Source organism: Astyanax mexicanus, chromosome 3 (genome assembly GCF_023375975.1).
Source record: "Astyanax mexicanus isolate ESR-SI-001 chromosome 3, AstMex3_surface, whole genome shotgun sequence".
NCBI lineage: Eukaryota > Metazoa > Chordata > Actinopteri > Characiformes > Acestrorhamphidae > Astyanax > Astyanax mexicanus.
The window spans coordinates 48021993-48036037 of NC_064410.1; the positions used below are offsets into that span (position 1 = coordinate 48021993).

The 14045-nt window shown below is 40.0% G+C and overlaps 1 protein-coding gene across 6 annotated transcripts in view; it reads left to right on the forward strand.

Annotated features, from left to right (window-relative positions):
* The window catches only part of elmo1 (engulfment and cell motility 1 (ced-12 homolog, C. elegans)), a 119064-nt gene that overhangs the window by 75206 nt on the left and 29813 nt on the right, over positions 1-14045 (forward strand). For 5 of the 6 annotated variants that reach the window (XM_007258858.4, XM_022683222.2, XM_022683221.2 and 2 more), the window contains one exon: positions 8863-8999. In XM_007258858.4, coding sequence (XP_007258920.2) covers positions 8863-8999 — 137 coding nt within the window. Of the gene's footprint in view, positions 1-8862; positions 9000-13463; positions 13732-14045 lie in introns of those variants that run through there. The other variant, XM_007258862.4, reaches the window with a different exon arrangement.

The following is a 14045-nucleotide window of genomic DNA, read 5'->3' on the forward strand; positions in this document are numbered from 1 at the left end:
GCCTGGGCTAGCCTGTGAAATTCCCTTGGGATGGACCGTCCGAGGCAGTCAGCCGAGCGAGAGCAGTACTCCGACTGCTCTAATTGTTGCCCAGATGCCAAGTGAAAAGATGTAGTGTGGGTTTCTAAAAAGCGCTTGTCAGGAGTCTCTTGACATGGCGCTCCCTAAGGTCTTGTTAAGCACAGAAGTGTATTTGTTCGGTGGTGAATGTTTGCGCTTTGTCTAGGTTTTTGGCTTCCAGAGTTTGCTTCCAGTCTACAAACATTAGAGGTGCATAGGGCTTTCAGCTCGTAAATCAGATATTGGCAGGCTGTGCTGCACTAGCACTTTCCTCTCACTTCTGCTTGGCTCTCTAATAAGACCATTCACTATTCCAACTTCTAAAATATGGTGGAGGCAATTACAGTATGTGGAAACCCAAGAATGCTGGAGATTTGGTTCTTGTTGATAATGACTTCAGCGTGCTTTAAAGTACTGATGTGTACCAATGACTGTTTAAGAGTAGTGCAAGAGACTGCAATATGCTGATGAAATACAATATAATGGACAGAACAAGCTGCCCTGCTTACCATTATAAAAATGACGGAGTATGACTCCATGACTATAGTGCATCGTGATATGGCTTTGTGGTTAGATCTTTAGAACAGTCATTGATCAGGATGCTCTTTTGTAAGCTGCATTATTTGATGCAAAATTCATGAGTTTACAATGTCTCTGCCAACAGTACAGAGTCTTGCAGTGCAACTACTTTGTAATGTGGCCATTACTTTTCACAACACTTAAAGGGCATTTGCACAGAAGATACCAAGCGATGATTTTATTGTTATTTTGTCTCATTCTTCCTGCAAGTATGGTTTGTAACAGTATTATAACAGGGTATTTTTGTCGTCTTCTTTTTATTTTCAATATTGTCAATACATTCTCTGTTACTTTCTCCAGTCCAGTACCCATGCCTTCTTCTTTTTCAGCCCTGGCTGTGAAATGTGTGCACATTTTCTTGTTGACTGGGAAATAAGTCATCTTGAAGGCAGCATATATATAGCTCTAAGATCTCTTTGTACTTTTCTGCATTAATGCTGCATCCCAGAAATGTACCAACACAACCCCATAATATGACAGTCCCTGGCTTTTGGACTTTGAACTTTGGACATCCTTGGTCTGAAGCTCATGGCATAATTTTCTTTTGAAAAAGATCTGGAATACTGATTTTCCTGACCACAATACCCATCTGTTCACAGCTGTTCAGCTTAGGGTTGCACTCTTACACATTGAAATTCCTCCCTTTTTATTAAATTCCTTAATTATATGCACTGTGTAAGTAGCAAAATGCAACTTTCCACTGTCTCTTTAATGACGTTTTTAATCCTTTCAGTTGTTTTCTTACGCAGACCTGGAGATCTTACTAGCCTTAATGAGACTGGCATTATATTAACAAAAAATTTAACATTTTCCGCCAAAATATAAAATATATTCTGAAGTCATGCTTTCTGCCATGAATTAATCTTCTAGGTAAAACACATTTCCCATTCTGACCCAACTTTTTCTTATTCAGGTTTGTATAAACAGTCAAAGAAATGCCTCACACGATAAAGTAATGTGGTTCATTGCATAAAATAGAGTAAAATTTTGTAAAACAGGATATGTATGTGTGTGTGTGTATGTGAGTGCAAGCATGCAAACATACATATGTGTGTCAGATGGAAAAGAGATGTGTGAACAGATTGGGCAGCTGTCTCAGGCCTCATCTGCCGTGCCCCAGTGTGTTGTTTACATCACAGTGGCTAACCTGCCAGGAGCGATACCTCAGCCTATCCTCAGCTGATGCTCCTTAGCTGTCAGCCCCGGCAGAGGCGCTTTGCGCTTGCCTCAAACCTGGTCGACCGAGGATTGACTTTCAGATTTCAACCGAGCATTTGTTAAATGATCTTGAAGCACTTCCTTATACAATGCCTATTATCTGTCTTGTTAGGGTTGTTTTTGTGCCACACTCTAACAGTAATAGATGATGAATGGGAGGGAAAACCAAGTTCTAGGAGTTTTAAATGTCAGTTGTCCAGGCTGGTGATAGGCACTAGAGGGATGGCTGACTTCTTTAAGTATGTCCTAAGACAGCTGGTGGGCTGCTGGTGATTTCTCTCCTCAGCCCAGGCTTTGGATGACTGGCAGGCCTGCAGGGCTTTTCATTAAGATCAGGATGGCACCCTTCACTATGCATTCATCATTCCATCTCAGCCCTCGCCTTCAAGGTGACTCGCAGAGCAAGTCTAGTCTGTTTCCCCTCCCCGCTTTCACCACTTTCTGTCTAACAGAGTTTGCCCAGATGTTGCCTCACTTATTTAGTTTTTTTTTTTTTGCCCTGGCTCATCTGTGTATGCGCCTGTTCTCGGCCATAATTAGCGATGGCCAAATGTGATGTATTCATGTCAGATTCATGGTGACAGACACTGATGGCCCAGACCCCAGACTTTTCTCACTTGATTGTAGTTAAAGTTTGACTTCTGGACAAGAAACCAACTCACTGCAGAAGGTTTCAAAAAGACTTTGCAAATTTTGCTCTTCACTTATTCAGTTTTGAAAACTTGGGATAGAAATATGTAAATTTATCTTGAATTGTTGCTGCTGTGGGCAGCTTGGGAACACTCACCTGTAAAAGTTGTAATGTGTTTTGGTTAAGGTTGAAGTGTAACATGTGAGTGGCAAGATTACATGAATTATCAGAGTTTAAATTGAGGCCTAATAGTGCGGTTCTGAAGTACCGGAAAGTGTACCGGAAATACATCATAGAAGGCCATACCACACACAGTGGACAGTGCAGTGGGTAGTATTAATTGTGACTGGTTGTGCGTGCCTAGAATTGTCCATGTGAAAAGACAAGTACTCCATATTCGATGCAGGAGCCTCTCTTAAATATATCTGCTGGTCTGTGTAGTGTTCTTTTAATTTAATAAGAGACAATATTAGTTTTCAGTGTACATCTGTTATATGCTTATTAAATTTTATCTATCATTGTATCATTGTATCTATCCATGGTGCATTCTTTTGTAGTTTTGGATAGCCAAAAAGTTCCCAATTAGGGATTATGAATGGGGTTTGGAGTTTCTCAAAGATGTAAAAGAACCAAGGCATGCAAGCATATGGAAGCTCCAGCACAAGCAGATGGGCTAGTTAGCTATACGTATTTGATTCCGTCAGTTAAGACCACCCATTGAAGCTTCTGACAAATATGGGGATTCCATGAAATGCAAGATATAAGATTGTCAAGCATACTCGGAAATGTTTATTACTCTTTAGATTTTTCTGAAATGACTACAGATAAAAAGGCACATTTAAGATTACTCTATAGCAGTACTTGCATTATCAGGAATCATAGGATACCCACACCCACTGCTATATTTTAGGGAATGTTGTGGCCATATGGCTTGTGCCCCTGGTCGTGCTGAAGAGGAGTCTATTTCACCAAATGGGGCATCTCCCCTGAGGAGCTCTGTTAACCCACTATACCACCGAGTTTTCTGCACCAGTGATTTAACCACTAGGAACATCTAGGCAGGAAGGTCCAGGCTGGCATATGTTCAAATTAGTCTAAATATTAAATGTCTCTATGAAAAAGAAACTGGAAACAGAAAAAAAAACTTGAGGAAGAAACCCCTAGAAGAATCAAGACTCAAATGAGAAGTCCAGTTTATGCATGCCTGCACCAGGAGGGATCAGTTTTCAAGCAAGACTGATCGGGCTGATCTGATTGGGGAAAAAACATTAAAATTCAATATTGGAATTCTGAAACTGTACAAAAAAAAAAAAAAGTGAAATGTCTGGTTCAGATCTAGATAGTATATTAAAAGTTGTTAAGTATGAGTACATGGTTGATACAAGGTCATTGTACTGAACAGTGTCCAGAAGCATGAGTGTAGGAATACAAATAAATGCAAAAAATGGGTATAGACAAAGATGATATGAGATGAAACTGGCCACTGGTTAAAAATGAATCGGTGTGTTCGTAATGCTCAACATGGCATCTGTTTACAGTGCTGTCGGCCAAAGTTCCATCTGTTAGCCAAGAGGCCACAAGTTAAGGATAGTTGAGACCGTAAGTGGGGAAAGCCGCCCTCGAAATTGAGATCTACTTAAGTGCAGTAGCGAGAGCAAGCTGAAAATTATTTTTTGCATTATTTAAGCAAACTCTACAAACTGACAAACTTTTTTTTTGTTACATTTTACCAGTTTTAAGAAATGCGTTGTTTTCCCATTCATAGAAATCAGGGCCTAATCCTGTGACTGGAAATGCCTGGTGGCATTTCAAAGATAGCTTTTGACCTGAGACTGATTGGATCTAAATATTTTTGGTGTTCAGGATGGGTTCAGGCTCATTTCTTTTCTTGTACATACTCACTGGTCTGTTTAGCAGTGCAACTCAAACCTGGTTGGGTAAGGTCTTAAAGTTGTGCCTACAGATTCAGTTTGGGCTACAGTTTCTGAGTAGACCACTTAGACCACTATTAGACCTCTCTCAAACTTTGATAATTCATATTACCTTGCCATGAGCACATTGGGAAGTGTAATAGTTTAACCACAATCACAACTGGTTGGTGAGATATGAGAAAATTGTGCCTACATGTTTGGTTTGGGCTTCAATTCTGTGCCTATTTCTGTCTGGAGGAAGTACTTGTTGACTTTCTTGAAATCTCTAGAGCATCCATAGCTTTCTATCACAATGGAGTGGCATATGTGGGTGGACAAGCTGACCAAGTAGGCTGGCAGCACACAGCAAAATAGTGAAGGCACTTGTCATTCCTCTTGTTTATATCCAGACAGAGTGTCAGGAGGCTGCATTGCTCATTGGCACCGGAGTATTGCTGAGTATGAGGTTCAGTCATGCAAAGTGTACAATACTTGCTGACAGCCATTTGATCCACCACAATCCCCACCAGGTTGTTTCCTGTCACCAGAATGTGCTGATGTTTGCAGCCCATGTCCGATTTATAGGCCTACTCACTTATTTGTTTGCCTCGGGAGATGTTATGAGTTGCTATGATGAAAAATTCAGGCTTTTGAATTGTACGCGTGTATTGTTGCTCTTCAGGGGAAAGTTGCCCCACTTAGAGAAATTATTACACTAAATCATACTGCACCAAGATCAGAAAATGAAATGTTTGTGTGTAGTGTTACAAATGCTGCTGTACACAATTTAAACTGATTAAAGAACAATGAGGTAGATTAAGAAGGGAGAATGGTACATAATGAACAAAGTGAAGATGCATGGTCTTTGTCAGAAAGTGGGACTTTATAATATAAGTATTTATAATATCCATATACAGCTTAGATATGATATACTTACTAATGCAATTTGTAAACCAGGTCTATGGTGCCCTTTTCTGAGTGTATCAGTATTGTTATTATGTCTGGAGCACTAAATAATATCATGCATTGTTTTAAGACAAATCTAAACTAGTTATGGAAAAAAGAAAGCTTAAGCAGCAGCCAGTGTATAGTAACTATAAAAACTGCATAATATTATCCAGCTTAATTAAATTATCCAATGTGAACAAACGTGGTGCAGTTTGTTTTCTTAGAACGTCTTCACAAACTAGATGTCTTGATAGACACAAGTAATGGGACACCTGCTCATAAATTGTTTCTTCTCACAGAAAGGCTATTATAAAATCATTTATCTTGCTTTTGTTGGAGTAAATGTCTTGACTGTCCAGGAAGTTATTTCTATTAGATTTTGGTGCATTGTTGTGATTATGTGATTGGATTTAGTAAAAAGAACATTAGTGAGATCTGGATGTTGCATGTTCAACAGACCACCTTATCCCACACCAACTCCCCAACCCTAACTCATCCCATGTTTTGTAAGTGTTCTGCAGCTAAATTCTTGGGGTCACTCTATTCCACACTTGACATTAGACCTGGTGTCAAAAGGTTCATGTTTATCTTTTCTAGAGAGTCATATACTGTTGGCAATACTAGGGACTAGATCAGGTGTGTGTATGTGTGCATTTTTACATCTGTGTCAGCAATGTGTACAGCTTGAAGTAGCTTGATGTATTCAGTATAATGTAGACATGTAATGCACACTTAAAATATTCTACCATAAAAACTGGCACAGTGGGTAGTGCTATCGTCTGACAGCAGGCAGGCCTGGGTTCGATTCCCAGGTGTTGTGGTTTCCTCCCACAGTCTAAAGGTGTGCCGTTCAGGTAAATTGGAGGTGTTCGAAATTGCTCATGGGTGAGAGTATGTTAGTGACTGTCTGTCTGTCTATCTGTCTGTCTAAACTGCTATAGACTGGTAGCCCATCCTTTATCGTGCCTTCTGCTGGATGACTGTCAGGATAGGCTTCAGCTCCTCTAAAACTGAAGCAATATTAAGTATTTACAAGTGGCCTGTTGCTTTAATTTGAATCTATTAAGTTGCATAAAACTTAAAGCAGCTCTAGTTCTTCAGTAGAAACAAGTCAAGGACTTTACTCTCCCCTGGCTTTCATTCCCTCCATCCCTCCAAAAACTAGTCGTCCTTGAACTCGTCTAACTCTAGGAGAAGGAAACTACTAGATTGAATCAATCTAACCCTTTCTGACTGTGGGCAATTTTAAGGGCATGGGTACCCTGAGCTTGTTTGCTTCTCTCTCTGGCCAGCAAACTGATGGCACTTGTGTCCTGCAATTGGCTGATCCTGGCCTGTACACCACTTCCAATGAGAGCTCACCGTTGCCCTTGCAGGCATCATTCATTATGCTGTGAAGTTTCAATTTCTCCAGAGCCGATTCAATTACCTGGCCTCCGCAGGGGCCTGGACCTGTTGCGAAGCCTCCAGGTCCACTAAATGTGCTCTTCAAACAGGACCTACGATTCAGAGCGGCATTGTGCTGTGGCAGAAGTGCGGTGTGCTTGGTTTTGTATTAAAGGAGTGTGTTATTGACACGACAGCCCGCTCACGGCAGGGGCTCCGGCAGACTGAGACCGCCATTTCATTTTCACCTTCAGCTCTGGCACTTATGAACACAATAATGGTGCCTCCAGCTTTCGTAGCTCGGGCCCCAAATTTTATTTTTCTCTTCTCTGATTTGATTCAAGAAGGGATGTGTGTCTGATTCTAGAGTTGAAGGATCCACTTTCTAATCCATATCAAGCTCTTTTTCCCCAGGGAAGCGTTTAATGAACATTTTTTAAGTAGAAGGTCAGGTGAAGATTGTTTGTGTCTCTTGTGTCTAACCTTTCTCATAAGGATGGTGGAATTGGATTCACCACATAGTTGGAATAGGTTTGTTATAACCTTCTTTTATTTGTTTGTTGTTGTGTTGGTGGAAGTTTAACTTTGCCAGTAAATCTAATTTGCTCTTTGCTTCATTGTTTTAATTGAGCACTATCTATAATCTCAAAATATTATAATCAGTCACTTTGTGAAGTTATGGCTCTTGTAAATCCCACATTTTGCTTAATTGAATTCAGAAAGTCTTTCCCCCACAAGTGGGAACACCTGAATTTAAATTTCTAAATAAAGACCAATCAGTGCAGGCTGGAATGGGATGCACTGAGAGAAAACATGCCCATCAAAATGCCATTTATAGCTAGGCGTTCACATCCTCAGTGAGCGTGTAGGTGTCTTGAGAGCCGAAAGCACAATCCTCTGGGTAGAGAATGAATGTCTGTGTTTCAGTGGGAGATGTCGTGAGGTACCTCCATCCAACCCCAGCCAGGTCCTATATATGCACATGCAGGGAAAGCCCACGTGAGATATTATGGAGCTAAAAGTGGACGCACACAATGTGAAAACCTTGTGGAAGCTTCAATTAAAAACCTATAGTTGCTGTCTAGCATCTAAATTGAGGTTTGGCGGAATAATTCTGAGGTAGTCCTCTTTCTTCATTATTTCATCCACTTTATCCAACCTTAGAGAGTTATGCTACCACCACCAGGCTTACCTTAAAGTTGGTGTTCTTGAAGGTCTGAATGCCTGACCTATAGCTCTGGACTAGACAGCTAAATTCTAGTTTTATCAGACCAACTTTCCTCCAGTTTTTTTTTTTCTGCAACATTTAATTTAAGGTGTTTATTTTGGATCAGCAGTTTTTTGGACGCCATCATGATGCCATAAAATGTGCATGGCTGTAGACAGGAATCCTACTGTTACAAAAAAGAAAAATAAGATTCATTTCATTCATCATTTCCTAAGGTTGAGTGTTTCTGTTTTCTGTCAAAAATTCTTAATTCCTAAATGCGTTATTTAATGATCATTCTTCCCAAATCAGCACTGAGCTCCCTGAATTTTCATGTATATTTTTACGTGACAAACAATCCGATTACTGCTGGCAAACAAATCCTTTTTTATGGGTGTACATATAAGCTACAGCTATAGTCAGTTATGGTCTCAAACAGAAAGTAATAAAGTAAAAAATTTAAATTGGCACCTAATACTGATTTTCTTTTCTATTACTGATGTATGTATGATGTTGTTTGGTAAAAAGATCATATAAAAAATTGAAGGCCTGGTATTTGATTTTACATAAAATTCCTGTCCATGACAGGTGTGTATATAAACTTCCTTCCACACCAGTATTTGAGTCCAGAAGAACAAGGCTGTATCATCTGTTTGAGGATTCAGATTTGCTGGAGCACCTGCACGATGCTTATCTTCCACTGTGTAATTATGTTTAAATGCATGTGCAAGATAAGATTATTGGTGTTACAGCTGTGGCTTTGAGTAAGTCTGAGGCATTCAGTCATGACAGCCACACAGCAGAAAGCCTCTTATCACATTAACGACTGATAATTTTGCCTTCACAGAGAAGAGCGAAAGAAGCTTTTGAGCAAAACATAAACTGCCTGCTCTCTCTCTCTCTCTCCCTTTCTCTCTCCACAGCCAGCGAGAACTGCCATGACTTCCACCCCATGTTCTTCACTCATGACCGATCTTTTGTGGAGTTCTTCTGCATCTGCATCCAGCTGCTCAACAAAACCTGGAAGGAGATGAGAGCTACGTCTGAGGACTTTAACAAGGTAAAGACTAATTATCGCAACTAAGAGCCAGTCACTCTAAGCCAAACTGCACGTTTTGTTGTATTATCTTTTAATTAAGGAGTAGTAAACACAACTTCTGTGTAATGAGACATAACATATTCTCAGCAATCCCAAATACACAGTTACTTTTCCTTTATAACATAAAATTATGTTGCCTCTGTAAGATTTCTCAGTCATTAATTATCATATTCAGAGGTATGAGGTACACCACGCATTAAAAATGGGTTACTCTCTAAAGATCTAAAAACCAAAGTTATCAATTTTGTAAAATGAAGTGTAATGGGATGGAGTGCTACAGACAAGTAGCTCTCCAGCCCAGAGGGTTGTTGAACCCAACTGCAGAACAGTTGATCTCAAAGTAAGTAAAACCAAGAAGAAAGCAAAAATAGATAAACACAACTCTCCTCACATGGGATCGAACCTGTGTCGTCAGGGTCGCGGCCCAATACACGACCACTGCCCCAGCTAATGAATTAGGACAAGGCGGGGGAAAAAACGCCCTTATAAGGAGATTCAAAAGAAGATTAATAAAAGATTAAAGAGGTGTTTTCATACTCTGACATGCCACATGTAATGACTTTTGCCATGTCCTATGAAGGCTAAAGTAGGCTTTACTGATCCGTGGAATATGCATGTGGGGCCTTTTGCATTGAATATGGATGTTGGCGCCTGTTTGCTGTGCTTTCCACTGTGGGTGCTAATGCCTTCTATGACATATTTCAGGAACACATGTACTACAGTGGAGTGAGCAATGTAAAATTCCACACTTAACTTAAAAAATTTGAATTTAACATCTTACACCCATTATCAAGCCTCGCTCGATAATCTGGCATCTGGCACATAATCTGAGTACATCATAATTTATATAATGTAAATACCTCACAGTTTATACAGGTGTAGGCAATCCTAAACTGTTCACTGAGGTATACATTTTTAAATGAGTGTTAAACAGACCTTCTGTAACAAAATGACTGATTCTAGCTAGTATATTTTAAGCGAAGCGTTAAACTGTGGACACCTCTCCAAAAATCAACCCAGATTTTATTATTCAGCATGTTTTCTATTATTTTGGATTAGTTGTTTAAATTGGTATTTTTATGTGTTAATTTGAAATTGTCCACACTACCACAACAACACTATCTCTCTTTTTCTTTCTCTCAATCTCTAATTATCTTTAATGGTTTCCCCTCTCTTTCTCTCTTTCTGTCTACATACTGTATCTTTCTTTCTTAAAAAAAACCCACATTGCTTTATGTTTGTAATATTTGAAAATACTGGTATCCTCAGAGTAAATTATTAGCCATAGATTTAAATGAGGGTGGACTGGGGTGCTTGGCACAGGCTAACTTTTGTCTGAAAATACGTGAGTGTGCCAGAATGTTGTTTGTGTAATTATGATAATCACACTGCAAACTTGTCCCTGCGAGTACGACAGTGGATGAAATGTCCTGCCTTTGTGTTTCAGCTTAATGAACATGCATGGACATGAAAACTAATTTTTGAAAGATCTCCCTGGATCACATTTCTCTCTGCACTAATCAAATCCATCAGCTTTTTTTCTTTACATAAAAAGCACATCTGAGAATTCTCTGGTTGCTTTTGTTCCTCATCTGTATTCCAGGCTCATTAAAAATAAGCATGCAGTATATGGAGGAAAATAACCCGGTTTTAATCTAGTGATCAGAGAAAGCCCCAGTTCCGTCTGTCTGCTCATGTCCCTCATTACCAAAATAAGAACAGACAGGCAGGTATGGCACACTGTAAGGGAACTAGCTGTCTGTGTGTTAAACTACTGTTTGAGAGCATACAGTCTGCTGGAAGATCAGCATGAAGCTTGATAAGAGACATGAGATATTACAGTCTAATAATCAGCCAGTGCTATAGTGAGTATAGTGTGTGTGTGTGTGTGTGTGTGTGTGTAATTCTAAAACTACAGTAGTGTGGAGAAAAAGGAGAAAATTATGTCCTCTGGATATCAGTGGCCCATGTTGCCCAAGTATGATGATCTTTATGCAGAATCTTTCCACTGTGCAGCGCACTGCAGGGGTGGTGTTCCGCGCAAGACCATATTTAGACCTGCACTCATTAAGAATTACGGCTTGAAGGTGACACTCTAATTGGGAATAAACGCTAATTCAGCAGCCAGTGTCCCTGTTGAGCAGTAGCAAGAGGCAGAACAGCACTGACTTTATTTGTGTTTATAGTCTGACTGCAGTCTGACTGAGATAATGAAGGCAGATTTGGAAAGAGGTGTTTTAATAGTTATTCAAACTATAAACTTTTTTAAAATAAAGCTGCTATTGAAAGTTATTAAGGTGATGCCATAAAATAGTTTTTATTTACATGAATGAAAGGTAGTGTGCCAAACATATTACTCTGTTAGGCACAAATAATTTTTATTTGGCATCAAAGAACTTTTTGTTGCACATTTTTTTTCAAGAGTATCTCTATTGTTTTTTTTTTTGTTTGTTTTACATATTTTTAATCTGGCAATTGTTCTTTATATTGTTTCATAATTTTATGATAAATGGAGCAATATTAATGCCTTTTGGAAATAATATTTGTTTGTGACACTGACGATATGTTTATCCATTGTTTCTTCAAAATCAAAGAAATTTTAAAGGAATTTGTTCCCCATTTTGACTTAAAAGTCATGTCTGCTCTCTATTGAAGGTTTACCACTAGGTTTTGAACATTACTGTGAGCGTTTGATTGCATTCAGTCATAAGAGTATTGCTTGAGATTAGATGTTCAGATAGGGATCATAAACTGCACTCAAACTCATTCAAAACGTTTCTCTTTTATTTCATCATTTTCTCATCTGGGCATTTCCAATTCCTTCCTGATTTGTCTTGGTCCTAACATAGTAGGTTGTTAGGACTAATTACCTTTAGGAAGTACTGAAAATGTTGAAAATCACAGACTGCCACACGTAATTAGACTCTTTTCACAGAAAAGTCTGTATTAAGTAGATGTGCACTGAATTTATACATTTGTTTTAACAGGTGAAAAATATTATTATTACATAACTGCTTTAAATATTACAGTTTAAAACCTTGATACAATTGTGCAGTAATAATTTATTTTGGCTTCTGCAGAAGTGGAAGATTTAAAAATTCTGTGGTAGAAATAGTAAGGTGTTTTAACACGTTGCTTATTTTTATAAAATTATTATAAAAAGTACTGCAATCCTAAATTGCAGAATATTTAATGTATGAATATTATCTGCAAATCTAACAAAATATACAAAAATACCCTGGACTGCTTGTAAGACAGTATACTGCTATCACAATCACAAAATGGATCATTGTTTATCTTTATAAAACTTGCATTATAATAATAATATTTTAGTGTGCAATATATAGTGTAGTGCTTTTTTTAATTTAATATTTTAGATTTATTTGATGGCTTTTGGGCCCGATAGGGGAAATTCTCAGGCTGCTGCTCTTTGTTCAGTCTGCTATCACTGTGCCATCTGTGTGTGCGTGAGTGTGTGTGTCCTCCATTTTGTGCTGGGCAGCGAACGCCCAGTCAGACATACTTTAAAATGATGATTATGAGCCTGTTTATGGATGATTGCACACTCTCTCTTTCACAGACCTACGCGTGCACACACCCACACACACACCTCATATTACTACGCACACTAATACACTTGCTCACTCACCCCTCCCCCACTTTATCTCCCTCTTTTCCCTCCTCTTCTCTCTCTCTCTCTCTCTCTCTCTCCCTCTTTCTCTCTCACTGACACACACTCTGTATTTGGTCTGTCAAATTGAGTAAATGGTAGATATGTGTGTGTGGGGGGGGGGGGGGGAGAGAGAGAGAGAGTGATGCTGGGGAGGGAGGGTTGCAGGTCTGATCTCGCTGACGCCGATGCTCTCTGGGCAAAAATCTGAAGGCAACGTTTTTCCTGTTTCCATGGCGACAATATTCTAATTATTCCTACTCCAGCTCCTCTATAGCAGGATGGCTTGCCTCTGTTGTGCATGAGAGAGAGAGACATAAAGAGAGATACGGAGAGAGAGCAATGGTTTGCTCATGTTCAACTACACCTGCTCATGTTCAACTACACCTGCTCATGTTCAACTACCCCATAAACCCCCCAATACCCCCCCCCCCTCCCTCCCCATAAACCCCCCTGCTCCCCTTCCTCCCTCCCTCCGGTCAGTGACGAAAGCAGCTCAGGCACCTGAGTGCAAACGGCCGGCTGCTCAGAGCATCCGAGCTCAGTGGAGTAGTGATGTAGCGGCTGTGTTTAAGCTAGCAGCTCGTGCTCCTCCTTCTTCTCCTTCTCAATCCCCCCCTGCTTCTCCTCCTTCCCTCCCTCCCTCTCTCTCCTCCTCACCATAAAATACCCACGTGATTCCCTGTCCCGGACTGCCACTGGCTCAGTCCCCATTGCGTCCAACCAATCAGACAGCAGTGCTGGGATGGACATAAGCAGAGCTGCTGGGCGATGCTTGCTGTCTTCAGCGCTGATCCTGGGGAGAGACATGAACAGGCAGCTGGACTCTCCATCCCTTGGCTAACTGTGAATCTGGCTTCACCAGAGGCACGTCTGGACTACTGGTGGACCTTTTGGTCACGCCATCACTCTGCAGCATCCTCGCTGAGCGCTCATCTCACTGCCTGGCTGTTTGTCTTCTTGGCCGCCCTGGGCTGTGCCAGCCTGGTGCCTGGCTTCCAAACATGGAGGTGACGATGACATGTGAGTACAACACTATTGAGTGAACATGCTTCTGGACAGCACTGGACATGTCAGTTGAGGATGAGCTGCTGGAGGTGTTGAATTTGGAGTATTTAGAATATTTTGAAGTATTTGCAGTTTTGCATTGTTTTCTAAGGACAGGGCAAGTGATCATATTAGGCTGTTGGTCATTATTTCACCTTAAAAGCTTGGTCTGGCAAAATAATAATACCAGACTTGAGATACGAGAAAGAATTAGCCTGATAATCTGTCTTGAGATGGTCATCTTAATTGCTCAATTAATCTTAATCTTGTGGCTTATTATTGAGTGCAAA